General features: G+C 40.8%; 1 protein-coding gene across 2 annotated transcripts in view; it reads left to right on the forward strand.

The window, feature by feature from the left end:
- Positions 1–13,119, forward strand: part of LOC306935803 (acetylcholine receptor subunit alpha) — a gene marked incomplete at its 3' end in the record, with an annotated part of 32,444 nt that extends 19,325 nt beyond the window's left edge. The window contains exons 2-10 of one of the 2 annotated variants that reach the window (XM_079519014.1): positions 2,797–2,840; positions 4,561–4,703; positions 4,798–4,842; positions 5,179–5,288; positions 7,449–7,644; positions 9,047–9,284; positions 11,292–11,515; positions 12,651–12,893; positions 12,991–13,119. In XM_079519014.1, coding sequence (XP_079375140.1) covers positions 2,798–2,840; positions 4,561–4,703; positions 4,798–4,842; positions 5,179–5,288; positions 7,449–7,644; positions 9,047–9,284; positions 11,292–11,515; positions 12,651–12,893; positions 12,991–13,119 — 1,371 coding nt within the window. In that variant the 5' untranslated portion in view covers position 2,797. Of the gene's footprint in view, positions 1–2,634; positions 2,841–4,560; positions 4,704–4,797; positions 4,843–5,178; positions 5,289–7,448; positions 7,645–9,046; positions 9,285–11,291; positions 11,516–12,650; positions 12,894–12,990 lie in introns of those variants that run through there. The other variant, XM_079519013.1, reaches the window with a different exon arrangement.
- Between the last annotated feature and the right edge of the window lie 2,410 nt (positions 13,120–15,529).

Raw genomic sequence — 15,529 nt, forward strand, 5'->3', positions numbered from 1 at the left:
CAGGGCTATAAAAATGCAATCCATTATAACTGCCTGCCTCAATATTAAAAGCAGAAAATGTTGATCTTGACTGTCTATGACTGTGTTGTTCACCCACTGATGCTTTTTAAACATGCTCTGCGACATTGCCTGCATTGCAATTCAGAAGCTGTCCTCACTTGACATTTAATCACTAGGTTTTTGTGACCGCGTCACATCAAATTATTGTGTGACGGATTCATACCTACCTTTGTTGGCTGTATACAAAATGGAATTTCGTCTTCCAGCTGAATGGTTTTCCACCAGCCATAATCAGCCATTTTTTCAAATATATTATACATTCATCTACATTAGACACTGACTGGGTGCAAAAGGCAATAGACCAAAGTTATGCACCGATTAGATATCTGCTGTGATGACTCCATGACAGTAGTCTCTTCATGCACATCCAATAATGTTTGCCAATTTTATTGTGTGATGGCTGTGCCTTATTCACAGTAATGAGTCTAAATGTGACAGTGCCTGCATGTGATCCATGAGATAAGTGACCTTTCTTCTCTGTTGATTACATGTTACTGTCTGTTGATTTCCTCCCACAGAGAGCGGCTCTAACCTAAGTATCCAAATTCTAAAGATAAACCAAAATATTCAGTTAATCCAAATGTCAATCTCTTTGCCTGTGTATAGCGTTACCACATGTAGGCACATACAACCACAACTGTGTGATTGGATATCTTAGACACATCTCATAATCAGTGTTTCTGTGCTTACTGGGTAATGTTTGTGCTTACTGAATATAGTTTATATGATAGATAGATAGATAGATAGATAGATAGATAGATAGATAGATACATTTGTAAAGCACATTTCAACAAGGCAATTCTATGTGCTTTAAATAAAAAATAACTCGATCAAAGGCAGCAGCAAACAGAAAGGTCCTTTGTTGTGTTTTAAAATAAATAAGAGTGGTAGCAGACCTGCAGTTTTCTGTGAGTTTGTTCCAGATATGTGGTGCATAAAAACTTAATGCCGCTTCCCCATGTTTATTTGTGGTTGTAGGAACAGAAAGCAGACCTTTCCCAGATGACCTGAGAGGTCTGGATGGTTCATGATTGCACAAAATCAGAAATGTATTTTGGACCTAAACCATTTAATGCTTTAGGCAAATTGTAGTGTTTTGAAATCAATTCTTTGACACACAAGGATTTTTAGGGAGACCTGTAAAGACACTATTACAGTCATCAAGTCTATTGAAGATGAATACATGGACACGTTGTTCTAGATCCTGTTAAGCTATATTTTTTAGGTGATAGTAGGCTGACTTTGTGATTCTGATAATGTGGCTGTTTAAGATAGGCTAGTGTACGCACCAACCCATGCACGCACGCACGCACGCACGCACACACGCACGCACACACACACACACACACACACACACACACACACACACACACACACACACACACACACACACACACACACACACACACACACACATGGATAAATATAATCATGGTTATAATGCACTTAATACTCTATCATGAAAACCCTAATCCACATAATCTTCCACAACATCCAGCATGCTGCCCATTGTTCATCCAACCCCTGCAGTGGTATCACCATTCATATATTCCATGACCATTTTCATCACATGTCGGATAGAGCTAAACATACTGGTCACTCCTACAGAGCTGTTACTGGAACCAGTAGTGTACTGGTCAGTATCCTTCCTGTACAAGAACCAGTAGTGTACTGGTCAGTATCCTTCCTGTACAAGAACCAGTAGTGTACTGGTCAGTATCCTTCCTGTACGAGAACCAGTAGTGGTGTAGTCAAATTATTAATACAGCCCTTTTACTTATGTAAAACATCGGAGTACCACTGGCACTGGGGTGATCTGTCCTGGCTTACATGGCAGTGCTGCTGAGGCAAGGCAGCAGTGTGTGAACTCAGGTGGTCTGAGTGATAGGGAAAAGGGTTGGGTGAGGGGGGTTGAGACAAATCTCTCCTAATTCAGACATTGCCAAAATGGTCATTTTGTCCTTAAGTGAGATGAATGAGACTAGTTATTGAGTGACTGGCTGATTGAACAGATTGGTGCTGGGAGGAAATTGAGTTGCCCGGCCCATCACTGGCTCAGCAAGCTTGAGCAGGTGTAGAGGGCCACATGGGTGTAATGCCCGGCCATCTGGAAACACATGGCTGTTGCAACATTCAGTAGACATTTTTAGAATTATTCAATTAAGTCTAGGACTAATAATGTATTCAATGTTTGCGACTTGACAAATTAAGTGTTAAACTTAGGACAATTGTTTTTTTTTTCCATCTGTAGCTTTACACCCAGATAAAACTGAATAAGAACATTTTAATACATTCTAAAATATTCTAGATACTTATCCTCAATTCATCAAAATTCAACAATCGTTGTGGAAATTTGTTTGTTCTGATTCTCCTCAATGTTCATTGTTCATATTATAACTGCAAATGTCATTCCTTTAAAAGCAGCCAGGGGTTGTCATTGCACCTGTTATGTTCTGTGTGGGCTATTTCACGATGGGATATTTCAGTGGTAGATTACTGTGGCATGTTGAGCTTATAACAGATGACAAAGAATGTGGCTCTCAAATGACAAACGTTGGCAGTCACACATACGGTGTCAGAGAGAAAAACAATACTACTACTTGGCTGTAAGTTATTGGGCGCCAGTGCTGTAAGAATCCTTTAAGCAGGGAGATACATTTTCATTCTCTTAGGGGCCAGCAGGCAACAACTTGAAGTTGAGTCTTCATTTTGGATTTACAAGAAAGAATTGCCAATAATGAATCTTTTATTTTTCAGTTTTCATCTAATATTTCTTTCAGGTAAGGGCACTGAAATGAGTGAATGCTGGTAAACCAGAGAAAGAAAAGTGTTATTTAACTTATGTTGTATTTACATTACATTAAGTTAAATCTTACCTACTAATTTCACTTTAGTTGCTTCTAAAGTTTATAATTACTTTAATTCCTTCCATGAATTATACTATAACAGTAGTTTCATGGTTTTATGTTGTTGGAATAACATAAATGATAACTAAATGTATTTTAATTTAAGTAAATTACGTGTTTGTCTTGTGCAGCTTTAACATGCTTTGATTGACAAGAGCATTTGTATGTTGCTTTACAACCTAGGGCTGCCGCTTCAATGTTTCACGAGACAGCCTCCATAGTTAAGTATAGGGACGGCCGGACGGGTCCTGGGTTTAGTGAGCTAAATGTGTCAAGAATCATATGGTTCATGTTGCTTTAATACAGCCTTCCCCCCAAGGTCATGTGGAAAATGAAATGGGATACTTCTCTGTCATGTGTCAAATGTGTAACAGAAATACTGGAAGTACAAATGACCCTCTCAACTCCAACAAATTATGTAAACTGTATGTTGTTGTTGTTGTTGTTGTTGATGTTGTTGTTATTAAGATTGTTGTTTTTATTACTTATATGTGTCCAAATGACTTCTATAGAAGAAGTAGGCTACATAGCTCTCTGGAAATACAAGCCAGTTTTCACACATTAAATCACACAGACATCAGCACCACTGGTGCTTCTGCGACAGTCTGAGGACCCAGGAAAGTGACCCTGGACAACCTGCGTAGTCTCCAGTGGTGACGACAACTTCTAATTCTGCTCATGAACGGATAGGATTTCATGTTCCACCACCACCAAGAAAACGAGGCTGCATGAACAGTTCAATTATGTGTTTTAGAATTAGGATTTAGTGGCACTCACATACCCAGCAGGGCACTCACATACCCAGAGGTCATGACTGTTTATGAACCATGACGAGGAATATGTGCAAAGAAAATCCTCTCACTGTGTGAAAGCATTTCACTGAGTGACACATTGATATCATCATTAGATACTCTAAATCGCTGATTCCCAAACAGTGGGTCGGGACCCATATGTAGGTTGTGGACCAATGTTTATCGGTCGTGAGTAAATACCCCTTTATTTTTGGTTTAGTACATTTTTCACAATTTAGTTAAGAACAAATTCAAAGGTTTTTCAAAAGATTTCCATTAAAAAAAGGAGGAAAAACATACTTTGATTGATTGATTGATTGAAATTAACAGTTCGCAGAATTACAGTACATTTCAAGCACAAACTCAATACAAAGGCTGTTAACTGTGAGTGGACGACCCAATTAAGCATTACACTTGTTTCCAATAGGGTCCACCATGTTCAATTCATCAAAAACATTTAGAGACGTACAAATAGACACTTCTATATAGACAAAGGACAGAACAGGAATTCATCATAAAGGAGGTAAAAAGGGAAAAGAAACATATACAGTGAGGGGAAAAAAGGGGTGGGCGGTGGGGGGGATTCACGTTTAAGAATACTTTTAATAATTAGTAAAAAAAAAAAGAAAGAAAGAAAGAAAAAAGAAGAAAGAAAGAAGCAGATGGACTATTTTCACTAGTTTGGGACCCAGGGAGCATCACATTTCTCTTTGGGTCTCAAACTAAAACGTTTGGGAACCACTGCTCTAAACAAAGCTGCTTTAAGTCTGAAGTTCTGAACCCTATCTCTGTGATTGTTGTAGGCATTGCCTGGGCTTCTGAAGATGAAACTCGCTTGGTTAAAACCATTTTCACTGGTTACAACAAGATTGTGCGTCCTGTCACTCACTTCAAGGACGCGGTAGTAGTTACTGTTGGACTTCAGCTCATCCAGCTCATCAGTGTGGTGAGAGGTTTAGTCATCCCATATCGCCTCATGACTATTAAGGCTCACTGTAATCAAGAATCTAAATGATTGAATCATTCATCCCCATATGCAGGATGAGGTCAACCAGATTGTCAGCAGCAATGTGCGATTAAAACAGGTTTGTTTTAACATGTAATTGTTACTAATCACAACAGAGGCACACCTGCTACTAATATTGTGAAAGGTTATAATGGAATAGCTCACTATAGTTAGAATAGCTCACTGAGTAATCAGAACACATATTTTTGGAACTCTGTAAATGCAATATTATATAGACAGATACTTATGGCCTAAAGACACATTACAAGGTGCAAAGTTTGGCCCATAATGTACCGTTCAAATTAAAGTATACACAATGTAAATAAATATGTAAAACCCTGGAAATGTTGTCCATTTCCAACAGAAAGTTGGTCAGAAATATATTTGGCATTACCCTCTCTGTTCATTTACGCAGCAATGGAAAGATATGAACTTGCATTGGAACCCGGACGATTATGGCGGAATCAAAAAGATAAGAGTTCCATCCACTGACATTTGGCGGCCCGATCTGGTTCTTTACAACAAGTAAGCTTTCCTTTAATAAAATACTAGTTTGTGTTTCCCCCCTTTTTTCTTTACTTTTTTCATTTTTTTCAATTTGTTGTACAGTTGTATAATAATAATTGAAAAAGTAAGTGATAAGAAAATTATCAATAGTTGCAGCCCTACTCAAAACGACTTCCAAACGATGTTGTCGAGTCATGTTTTGCTTTACTCCGTTGTGTTGAGTGGAGAAGGCTCAGATTGCATCAGGCAGCAGGCTAAATCTGGCCCCTGGTAATATCCCAGGTTCTCTCCATAGTCCATACCATATGCTGTGTCTGACACACACTGCTGTTTTTTCCCTGACAACCAGCCTCCGCTGCCACAACAACCTGTGCCAGCCAGGCTGTGCGCTGGTTGGTTGGGCTGTTTGACTGGAGTGTTGGCCAGACGTTACCAACCCCCCAGGCACTGATGTCCCCCCGTGTTAACGTTATCTCCTGCCACGCTCATGCTGCCTATACACACACACAGTCACTCACAAACACACACACACACACACACACACACACACACACAACAACAATTATGCTAACTAGCACTAAAAGTGGTTATTTGGATAGAAATCATAGGGCAGTGTTTCCCAACCTGTGTCCCGCGGCACTTTACTGTGCCGTTTGATGTGTCCAGGTGTGCCGCCTGATTCCAATGCTCCGTCGGACCATAGTATGCCTCCCGGGCTGCAGGCTTCCTATTGTTGCGGCGTTGTTGTTGTCACACGTCTAACCATTAGACGTGCGATAACGACGGAACAATAGACTCTAACGACCCTTAGCCATTGAAATGTTAATGCAAAAGAGATGCATCCAGAAGACGCTACATTTTGCGCATGCATTTTGCCTGATTTATTCTTCGTCGTACACGTGTTCCATGCTGAAAATGGCTGATTTACAAGCTCACAACGCGTTGCGGACGCAACGCGTTGTGAGCTTGTTGATCAGCTATTTTTAGCACGTGGAAATATGCAGGCTGTGAGAACTGAGACCCTTCACAATAAAAGCATACAGCTTTCACAAGTTGGCCCATAATAAAGACAAGGAAAAGGATTAAGAATTAGGTGGCATTTCACATTGCATATGAGCTACATTGCATATGAGGAATTATTTTTTTATTATTAAATCCCCCAATAAAGTCTGAGGTTCTATATGGCTATGGGCTGTGGTACTGTGGTAATAATAATAATAATAATAATAATTCAAAAAAGAAAGAACGAAAAATAACTAAAATAGTTAATTTTTTGGAACCATGAACTTTAGTTCAAAATATTGAATGATGAATATATAAATATATAAATATATAAATATATAAATATATAAATATATATATACTGTATATATACTGTATATATACTGTATATATTATATACACATACATACACATATGTATGTATATGTATATAGATAGGCCTATACACCGTATATCTAGGTGTGCCCTGAGATTTTTAGGCTATGAAAAGTGTGCCCTGGGACAAAAAAGGTTGGGAAACACTGTCATAGGGGACCCTTTTCTAAATATGATATATAGCACCTTTGACAAACAGAGGTATAGGAGCTGTAGGTTCTTTGTATGGAAGCGGTGCTAGCACAGTATGGGGCTATTTCAGTGCTTTTCAACCCTTTTCATATCAAGGCCCATTATTTATTCAGCATTTGAGCCACAGACCACCATTTGAAGAGATTTAGCCTCTCACAACAAAATACAAACTAAAGAATATGTTTTGTTTTTGTTCCATGCTGTATTGATGTTGGACCATAGGAGACATAACAGGCAAACGTTGATCAAAATAACAATTCTTTTACATTCTGTAGTCGTGTAGACTTCTCGTAAATTAAGTAAAAAGATGTTTAACAACAATTGAACTCTTGAAATCTTACGGGTCCATGTGGTTTAATTTTGCACTCTCAAGAGTTAAAGATCTACAAGGGTCCATTTGGTTACCAACTCTCCATCATTTAGCCACTGGACCACTGGATGAAAACTACTGGTCTATTTGGTTGCATTTGTACACTCTCAGAGTTACAGACCTGTAATGGTCCATTTGGTTCCTATTCCTAACTATCAAGCATTCAGCTGGAGCCCCAGACTTAAATTATAATGAATGAACACTGAGGATTTCCCATGTGTGCTTATTTGTGCCCACAGTGCCGATGGAGACTTTGCAATCGTTCATGAGACCAAAGTGCTACTGGAACACACAGGGATGATCACATGGAACCCGCCTGCCATCTTTAAGAGCTACTGTGAAATTATTGTGCTGCACTTCCCGTTTGACCTCCAGAACTGTAGTATGAAGCTGGGCACCTGGACCTATGATGGGAACTTGGTCGTTGTCAACCAAGTAATACCAATGATCCGTACCATTGAAAACACTGAACTCTCTTTCCCCCAAATATTTTTATTTTTTCAAAAAAGCGGGTCTACAAGTGTCCTACTGCACAATGCGTTATAGATTGCCTATTTCCGCTAATCATTTGTAGATTCCTGGAAAGGGAAAAAAATTGAGATAGAAAGAAAGAAAGAAAGAAAGAAAGACACAAGACAAGTAGGACTACATATAGGGTTTGATGAGGTCAGATCAACATATGGAATGTTAGAACAGGTGACAGGTCAGCTCCATATATGGAGATCTATGGGTGGCAGCAGGGGCATTGTCTTGAGTGTACAGGGTTTGATGAGGTCTCAGGTAGGACCGGCCCTTGAATGGACAGGTATCAGTCAAAAGGAAGACATCAAAGAGGAAGGACGGGTGGGGGAGGAGTAACATATGGAATGTCAGAACAGGTCAGCTCCATATATGGAGATCTAAGGGTTTGAGGTCAGATGTAGAGTTGCTGGCCGGCTCCATATCTGCAGATCTAGGTGATGATCCAGTCTTCTCCATGTATGGCTATCCAGGGTTTGATCTTCATATGTAGATGGCCATATATGGAGTGTCGACCATATATGGTGGTGTGACGTGTCACGAGGTGTAACGGGCTGACAGCCATATATGGTGGTGTGACCTGACTGACGAACGGACGGACAGGTTTTGCAGGTTTTCATAGTAATCTGCGACCTACAGTCGCAATAACTGCAAATTAATACTGATAAAGTATACCACACGTGCGTGTAGAAACTGATCAAAATCAGTATCGATTTCCCCCATAGTCAAATTATTGATTAAAGGAGTAGTTCACCAAAAAAAGTACTTATTTTCTATCAATAACACACCTCATAAAGCCTTGAATCCTTTCGGCTGTGCTTCCGGTATAAAACACAGAAGAGGAAGTGTCTCCTACCAGAAACACAGCAGTGTCCTAAAGCCAAATTATTGGCTTAGGAATGTGTCCAAAACTAAAACAAAACTCCATGAATTCAAGGCTTTATGGGTTGTCACTTGTCAGCCAAGAGCACTGTAAAGTAAGTAATTTTTTGGGTGAACCACTCCTTTAATCAGCCTTCTAAATAATGAGCACACCTTGTTAAATGTAAACAGTCAATATAATGCTTAAATTCTACCAAGTCTATAGGCCAATAGCCAATAGCTATTGTGAAATCAGCATGTTCAGTTCTCCTCAGTCTCACCACTAACCTGAAAAGGCTGGTCTCTGGCTCTGCATGATTGTATGCAGCAAACAGATTCGTTAATTAAATGAACAAATCTATTGATTGAGAAATTCATATTCCTAATATTAGTTGACTACGAACTACTGTATAAGGACGGCCCTGGTTTAAATATCACGACTGTTTCTCTTCACCAGGAAAGTGAGCAGCCTGACCTGAGTAACTTCATGGAGAGTGGAGAGTGGGTGATGAAGTACTATCGAGGCTGGAAGCACTATGTGTACTATGCCTGCTGCCCAGACACCCCTTACCTGGACATTACCTACCATTTCCTCATGCTCCGTCTGCCGCTCTACTTCATTGTTAACGTTATCATCCCCTGCATGCTCTTCTCCTTCTTGACTGGCCTCGTCTTCTATCTGCCTACAGACTCTGGTACGTTGACACTTGTTTACAGTTCATCTGTGTTCACATGGAATGAATGAGTTCACATGAGAATCATCATATTACACATAATTACAGTATATAGAATATACACACAGTCACACACAATTTAACACAAATTAGCTTTATTGGCATGAGAAAACATACGTTTACATTGCCAAAGCAAGTGTCAAAATATAATAAAAACAGTTGAAAATGGGGAAAGTATCTACAGTTGGAGGAGGTACAGCATTTTGTAAACAGAGCTAGATGTCACATTGCATTGTTCTATACATGTTATACAGGGTATAAAGCTTTTTTGAAACAAAATATTCACTTTGGGAAAAATAGCTGCATTTTCTCTCAAGACTATTTAAATAGTATACAAAAAAAACTTAAGATGTACTTTAAAGTTAGCAGCTCTGTAGTGTTTACATGTGCAGTAGGTCTGGCGGTCTGCTTGGTAGACTAGACACACACACACACACAACAAATATTTGTGCGTGCGTGCATGCGTGTGCGTGCGTGTGTGTGTGTGTACGTGAGTGTCTGTGTGTGTGTGTGTGTGTGCGTGCATGTGTGCGTGCGCATGTGTATTCCTACTGTGGGTTGGTGAAAGTACTGTAGTGTGAGTGGTGATATTACACCTGTGATGGCTGCTATCATTGGTTAAATTGCCTTAAGCGAGGGTCTAATCCCCAAAATGATACTGCGGTGTTCAAAGTCTGTGGAGTGTTGTATGTACCATGTGTCCATATCTAGAGGAATAGAAAGACAAACAACAGCAATTAAGTTGTGTATTAGAATATAAAGTACCGTAATTATTATCTATAGTTCTAACACTGATTATTCAAATTAGGTTTATCTCCTGTACATTTCCAGCGAATACTTTTGTTTGCCATGAGCTTGCATGTCCGACATGTTGAACGCCAGCTTATAAGGTGTTAAGTTATTGAAACTGCAGTGCTCCAGTGCACATCTGGCCGTGTTCCCAGTGTGGAGACCTGCCTCATTACCCAGTGTCCCTCTGTGCTGTCATGTCTGCAAGCAGGCTTTGCTTTCATGTATTATACATCACTAGATGGCTGTTTTTAATATGGCTGCTGACATGATACTGTGAAGGATGCCAAAGAGTCTTCCCTGTGGATTGATGCTTTCAGCAGTACAACAAACAAACAGCATTGAAACACAATGACAACAAATAATAATAACAACAACAACAACAACAACAACACCAACAACAACAACAATAATAATTAGCAATGAATTGATATTAAAAAGAAATTTAGTTTTTAATTTGTACATTTCAAAGCATGTAGGCTACTTTTGACCAAGTAATTCTTTTTAAAAGCAGTACATTAACTCCAGTACATTGACTCAGGCACTTATTTGGCAGAGCAACTTTCACATTGAGTAATATAATTGACCAGGAGTATCTATTTGACTCAAGTACTGGAGTTGAGTACTTTGTTCGCCACTGATGGATATAAGGGCCAGGCTATATAGTGACATGTGACAAATTAAAGGGCAATCAAAGCCAGATCGGACACTTCTTGTCCGATCTGCCGAGGACGAGGATAGACAGACGACGAGGATAGACGACGAGGATAGACAGACGACGAGGATAGATGGCGAGGATAGACAGATCTGCCCCCGATCTGCCCCTTCCCTCAACACTTTTAAATCTAGACTAAAGACACCCCTCTTTTCCCAAGCTCACAATCATTGTGAGCTTGTAGATCTGCTATTTTCAAAACATTGTTATACATTTGAAAACTTGAAACGGGACATTCTGCATAATGAGTAGGGCTACTTTTACTTTTGATAATTTACTACATTAATTTTGATGCCAATACGTTTGTACTTTCTCTTTTACTCAAGTAGCCTACATTTTCTGGACATTCAGTAACCTTTGTTTGAGTTTGAGTATTTCTATATTGCAGTATTGATACTTTAACTAAGTGTACTTTTTCCACCATGCTTTATACATCAAATGGACTTTGTGACGTGTCTCTGTAGGTGAGAAGATGACCCTCAGCATCTCTGTTCTGCTGTCCCTGACTGTGTTCCTGTTGGTGATCGTGGAGCTCATCCCGTCCACCTCCAGTGCTGTGCCACTCATTGGAAAGTACATGCTCTTCACCATGGTCTTCGTGATTGCCTCCATCATCATCACCGTCATTGTCATCAACACCCACCACCGCTCCCCAAGCACTCACACCATGCCCGACTGGGTTCGCCAGGTGGTTATACCGTTAGATTTTTTATTGATTGATTGAAATATTTATTAACAGTTTGCAGAATTACAGTACATTTCAAGCACAAACTCAATACAAAGGCTGTTAACTGTGAGTGGACGACCCAATTAAGCATTACACTTGTTTACAAGAGGGTCCACCATGTTCAATTCATCAAAACATTTAGAGACGTACAAATAGACACTTCTATATAGACAAAGAACAGAACAGGAATTCATCATAATGGAGGTAAAAAGGGAAAAGAAACATATACAGTGAGGGGAAAAGGGGGGGGGGGGGGGCAGTGGGGGGGGATTCAGATTTTACGGGGGCCAGTTTCAAATTGCAGCCATCCGTAGGTGCCCTTTGAGAGCGGTTTTGAAGGAGTCAAGGGATTCGCATGTCTTAATGACTGTTGGTAGGGCGTTCCACATTTTGGTGGCATAGGAGCGGAAAAAAATTAGTCCCTTGTTTGTGCCGAATCTGGGTTGTACGGTTTGTTGCACTCCCTCTGGTGTTGTGGGTGTGGACTTCGTTAACATTAAGGAAGTATCTAGACAGGTACATGGGTATCTTGGTGGTGTATCGAATCTTGTGGACCAGACCCATTGCAAGATGCTGTACTCTGTCGTCGACCCTAAGCCATTCCAGCCTGTCAAAGTGGGCAGGGGTGAGGTGGGTTTGGGGGGTGAGGCCAAGTAGGAGCCTGACCAGTTTGTTTTGGGAAGTCTGGAGCCTAGTTTTAAGGGCCTTTGAGGTGCTGTGGTACCAGGAGGTGCATGCATAGTCAAAGAAACCTTGTACGAGGGCTCCTGTTAAGGTCTTCAAGGTGTTTTTGTTGACCAGTGACCAGATTGACAATCGTATGATTGCGTGGCTCGGCGAAAATGCCCGATTTCCAAGTGTGAAAAACCTACAAATCTGATCAATTATAGGCTTCCCTCAGTCTGGCAGCACTTTACATAGGATGGGTCGGTTGGGTCCTATGTATTCTTTGCACTCTATAGCCATCCAGTGGCAGTAGGATGAATTGCATTTGTTTTTTTTAATCAATAGTTTCTGCTGTCATTGCTAGCTGACAGTAGCTCATGGTGGTACTTTTACATTGAGTGTTATTTTGTATCTGTATTTTCCATTCAAGGTGTTCATTGAAACCATTCCCAACATCATGTTCTTCTCAACCATGAAGCGCCCAAGTCAGGAAACAAAGCCAGACAAAGTCATCTATAATGCTGATTTTGACATCTCAGACATCTCTGGAAAGCCTGTCCCTGCTGGTGTCCCTTACCAGTCACCTATCACCAAAAATCCTGATGTTCGCAGTGCCATTGAAGGGGTGAAGTACATCGCAGAAACCATGAAATCAGACGAGGAGTCCAACAATGTGAGGTTTCGCGTTCTAAGGGAGGGAAGCAGGAATGTTGTTCTTTGTTGTCTCTTGTCATTGCGAGTAACAAATGATCTGTCCCTTTTCTCCACAGGCTGCTGAGGAGTGGAAGTTTGTGGCAATGGTTCTGGATCACATTCTGCTGTGTGTGTTCATGGCAGTATGTCTCATTGGTACATTAGGCGTGTTTGCAGGCCGCCTAATTGAGCTAAGTAGACTTTAGACATAAAACATGTCTAAAAACATTAAACATACTAATGTTTTTCTTTTAAGTTGATTGTTGGCATTTACAATCCTCTGTTGTTGTGATCCTCTTTTAAACACATGAACCCTAACATCCTTATTCTGGGGGAATATTCTGTGAAAATAGATCTATAAGCTGTGAGTTTGTACAGTTTCAGATAATTATTGCAGCATGAAAACAGGAGAGAAACAGAATAATGCAGAATCAACTTTATTGAGGGGAGGCCTACTACAGAGCCCTTGAAAATGCAGTCAACTAAGTGGTTAAAGTTGATGATTAGTTTAAAAAACAAAGTATTTGCGCACATCCAGTTCCTCACTGGTGCTGGACTATAGATAGTTACAGAGAAAGGAAGTCCGCACAAACAGCTATTCCTATAACCTATTCCTCCCAAATTGGCCAATTATTTCCTCCCATTGCTTGTCACTGCGGTTATACTGGCTCACCTGCCAGTGAGGAGCCCTCACTGGGAGGACAAAGCGGCTCCATCCTACTCCTCCCGTTCAACATTCCCCACTGACAGGCGCCGTCCGTGCCTGCAAACTGGATGCACCATACTAGACTGTGGGGTCATGGGCAGGTACTGGGCACTCCCGATTTGTTTTGTTTTTTACACAAGCCATATTACGTAACCACAAACTAAGTGAGTCATTCATGAGTCATGACTGATGCAGAAGTAGGCGAGACAGGAAATGCATTGGTGTCGATAGAAAACATGATGTTCTAAAAAGCAGATGACAGTTATTCCACATGCAGTGACATGCAGTATACATAGGCCTGCCCTGCAGTATCTTAATAAAAGAGAGCACATGCATTGAGTCAGAAACATCAGAACCAACTGTATTGTGAAATTATAATTTGTGCAAACTGGCAACATTGCTGCAGCTACGGCAGGCCTGCATTGAAAATAACACACAGAACAAGTCAAATAACAGGAGGAAGGCACAGTCACATCAAATATACAAAGTCCACAAGGTGCATGAAAATAGACATACATGGCACTATGAAAGGCAGAAATGCTTCTTGTGCTGGTGGAAAACATCCAACAGTACAAAAATAGCAGCAGGTAGACCATCTAAAATCACAGTTTCATCATGAAACTTTCATGTGCATGGATAAAGTGGCATGGTTAAAGGGAAACATAGGAATTTAGCAGCAGACCATATTGAGTCCCCATCTAATGCATGATATCAACTGTATCTACATGTATATACCTATATTAGTCTTGCATAGCCTGTTAGTGCCACAGTAGAGAGTGTAAATAGTCACAGATTGATTTAGTTATAAGATGTAGAGATACTGTGATTTGGGACATGCCTCGAACACAGAACATTGATTCTTATTAGTTATTTGCTTAGATGAGGCATTTTATTTTGCTACCATCTGCAGCAACCACAGGTGCTGTAAGATTTGTAATTGTGTTGTGCTGACATTTAAATATTACTTTAAAATGTTTGTGTTATGACTTGTGTTGTGTGCCTCTACTTGAGAACATTAAATAAACAAGAAGAGAAATGTGCTATCCCATGGATTGAATGTTAATTGTTTGAAAGAAAATCACACCCGTGTGAAGTGAGTGGTGCAACTCTGTGTGGGGGTCCCCAGAAGTTCCAGACCCACAGGAACGTGGCCAGGGTGCCCCGCGTCCGAAACGGTCGAGAAATGACAGTTACCGTGTGGGGGTCCCCAGGGGGTCCCTCTACTGTACTGTCACTGTACTGTACTGTAACACCCCAAATCATCAGTTACCGGTAGTGTGTGTGTGTGTGTGTGTGTGTGTGTGTGTGTGTGTGTGTGTGTGTGTGTGTGTGTGTGTGTGTGTGTGTGTGTGTGTATGTGTTAGGCTGCGCAACAGTGACACTTACTTACCCCCAGGGACCCAGGCAGGGACACACATAGCTGTCTATTTTTCCTCCGAGGTGGGAAGCCTGGTGAGGCGAGGTTGCTCTGTCTATAGGAGTGGTAAGTGGTTGCACCCAGTCCCATAGGTTGCACCACTCAAAAAAGAATAATCTGAATACAGTAGTATACATTACAGCATTTTACATGTTGTTCCAAGGCCACAAATGATGTGGGCAGTTCACTGTCTCACATAGCTCCCTTCATTACAACATTAAACCTATCTCTACATGTTTGTTGTTTGTTTCCATCAACCAGTGTTGCGCAAATAATAGGACTTCATGGGATAAGCAGTAGGTGGCACTGTTTCTCCAGTCAGGGGCTACTCATTTTGTGGCAGCGGTGGCAGCGGTGGCAGCGGTGGCCGAACGGATAGCGGCGCGGTCTAGATACCGGAAGGTTCCCAGTTCGAACCAGCCGTCCGACACGTTAAAATTACCACCGCTGAAATGCCCTTGAACAAGGCATCAACCACTACGATGAAATGTGT

Source organism: Electrona antarctica (genome assembly GCF_951216825.1).
Source record: "Electrona antarctica genome assembly, chromosome: 13".
Lineage (NCBI taxonomy): Eukaryota > Metazoa > Chordata > Actinopteri > Myctophiformes > Myctophidae > Electrona > Electrona antarctica.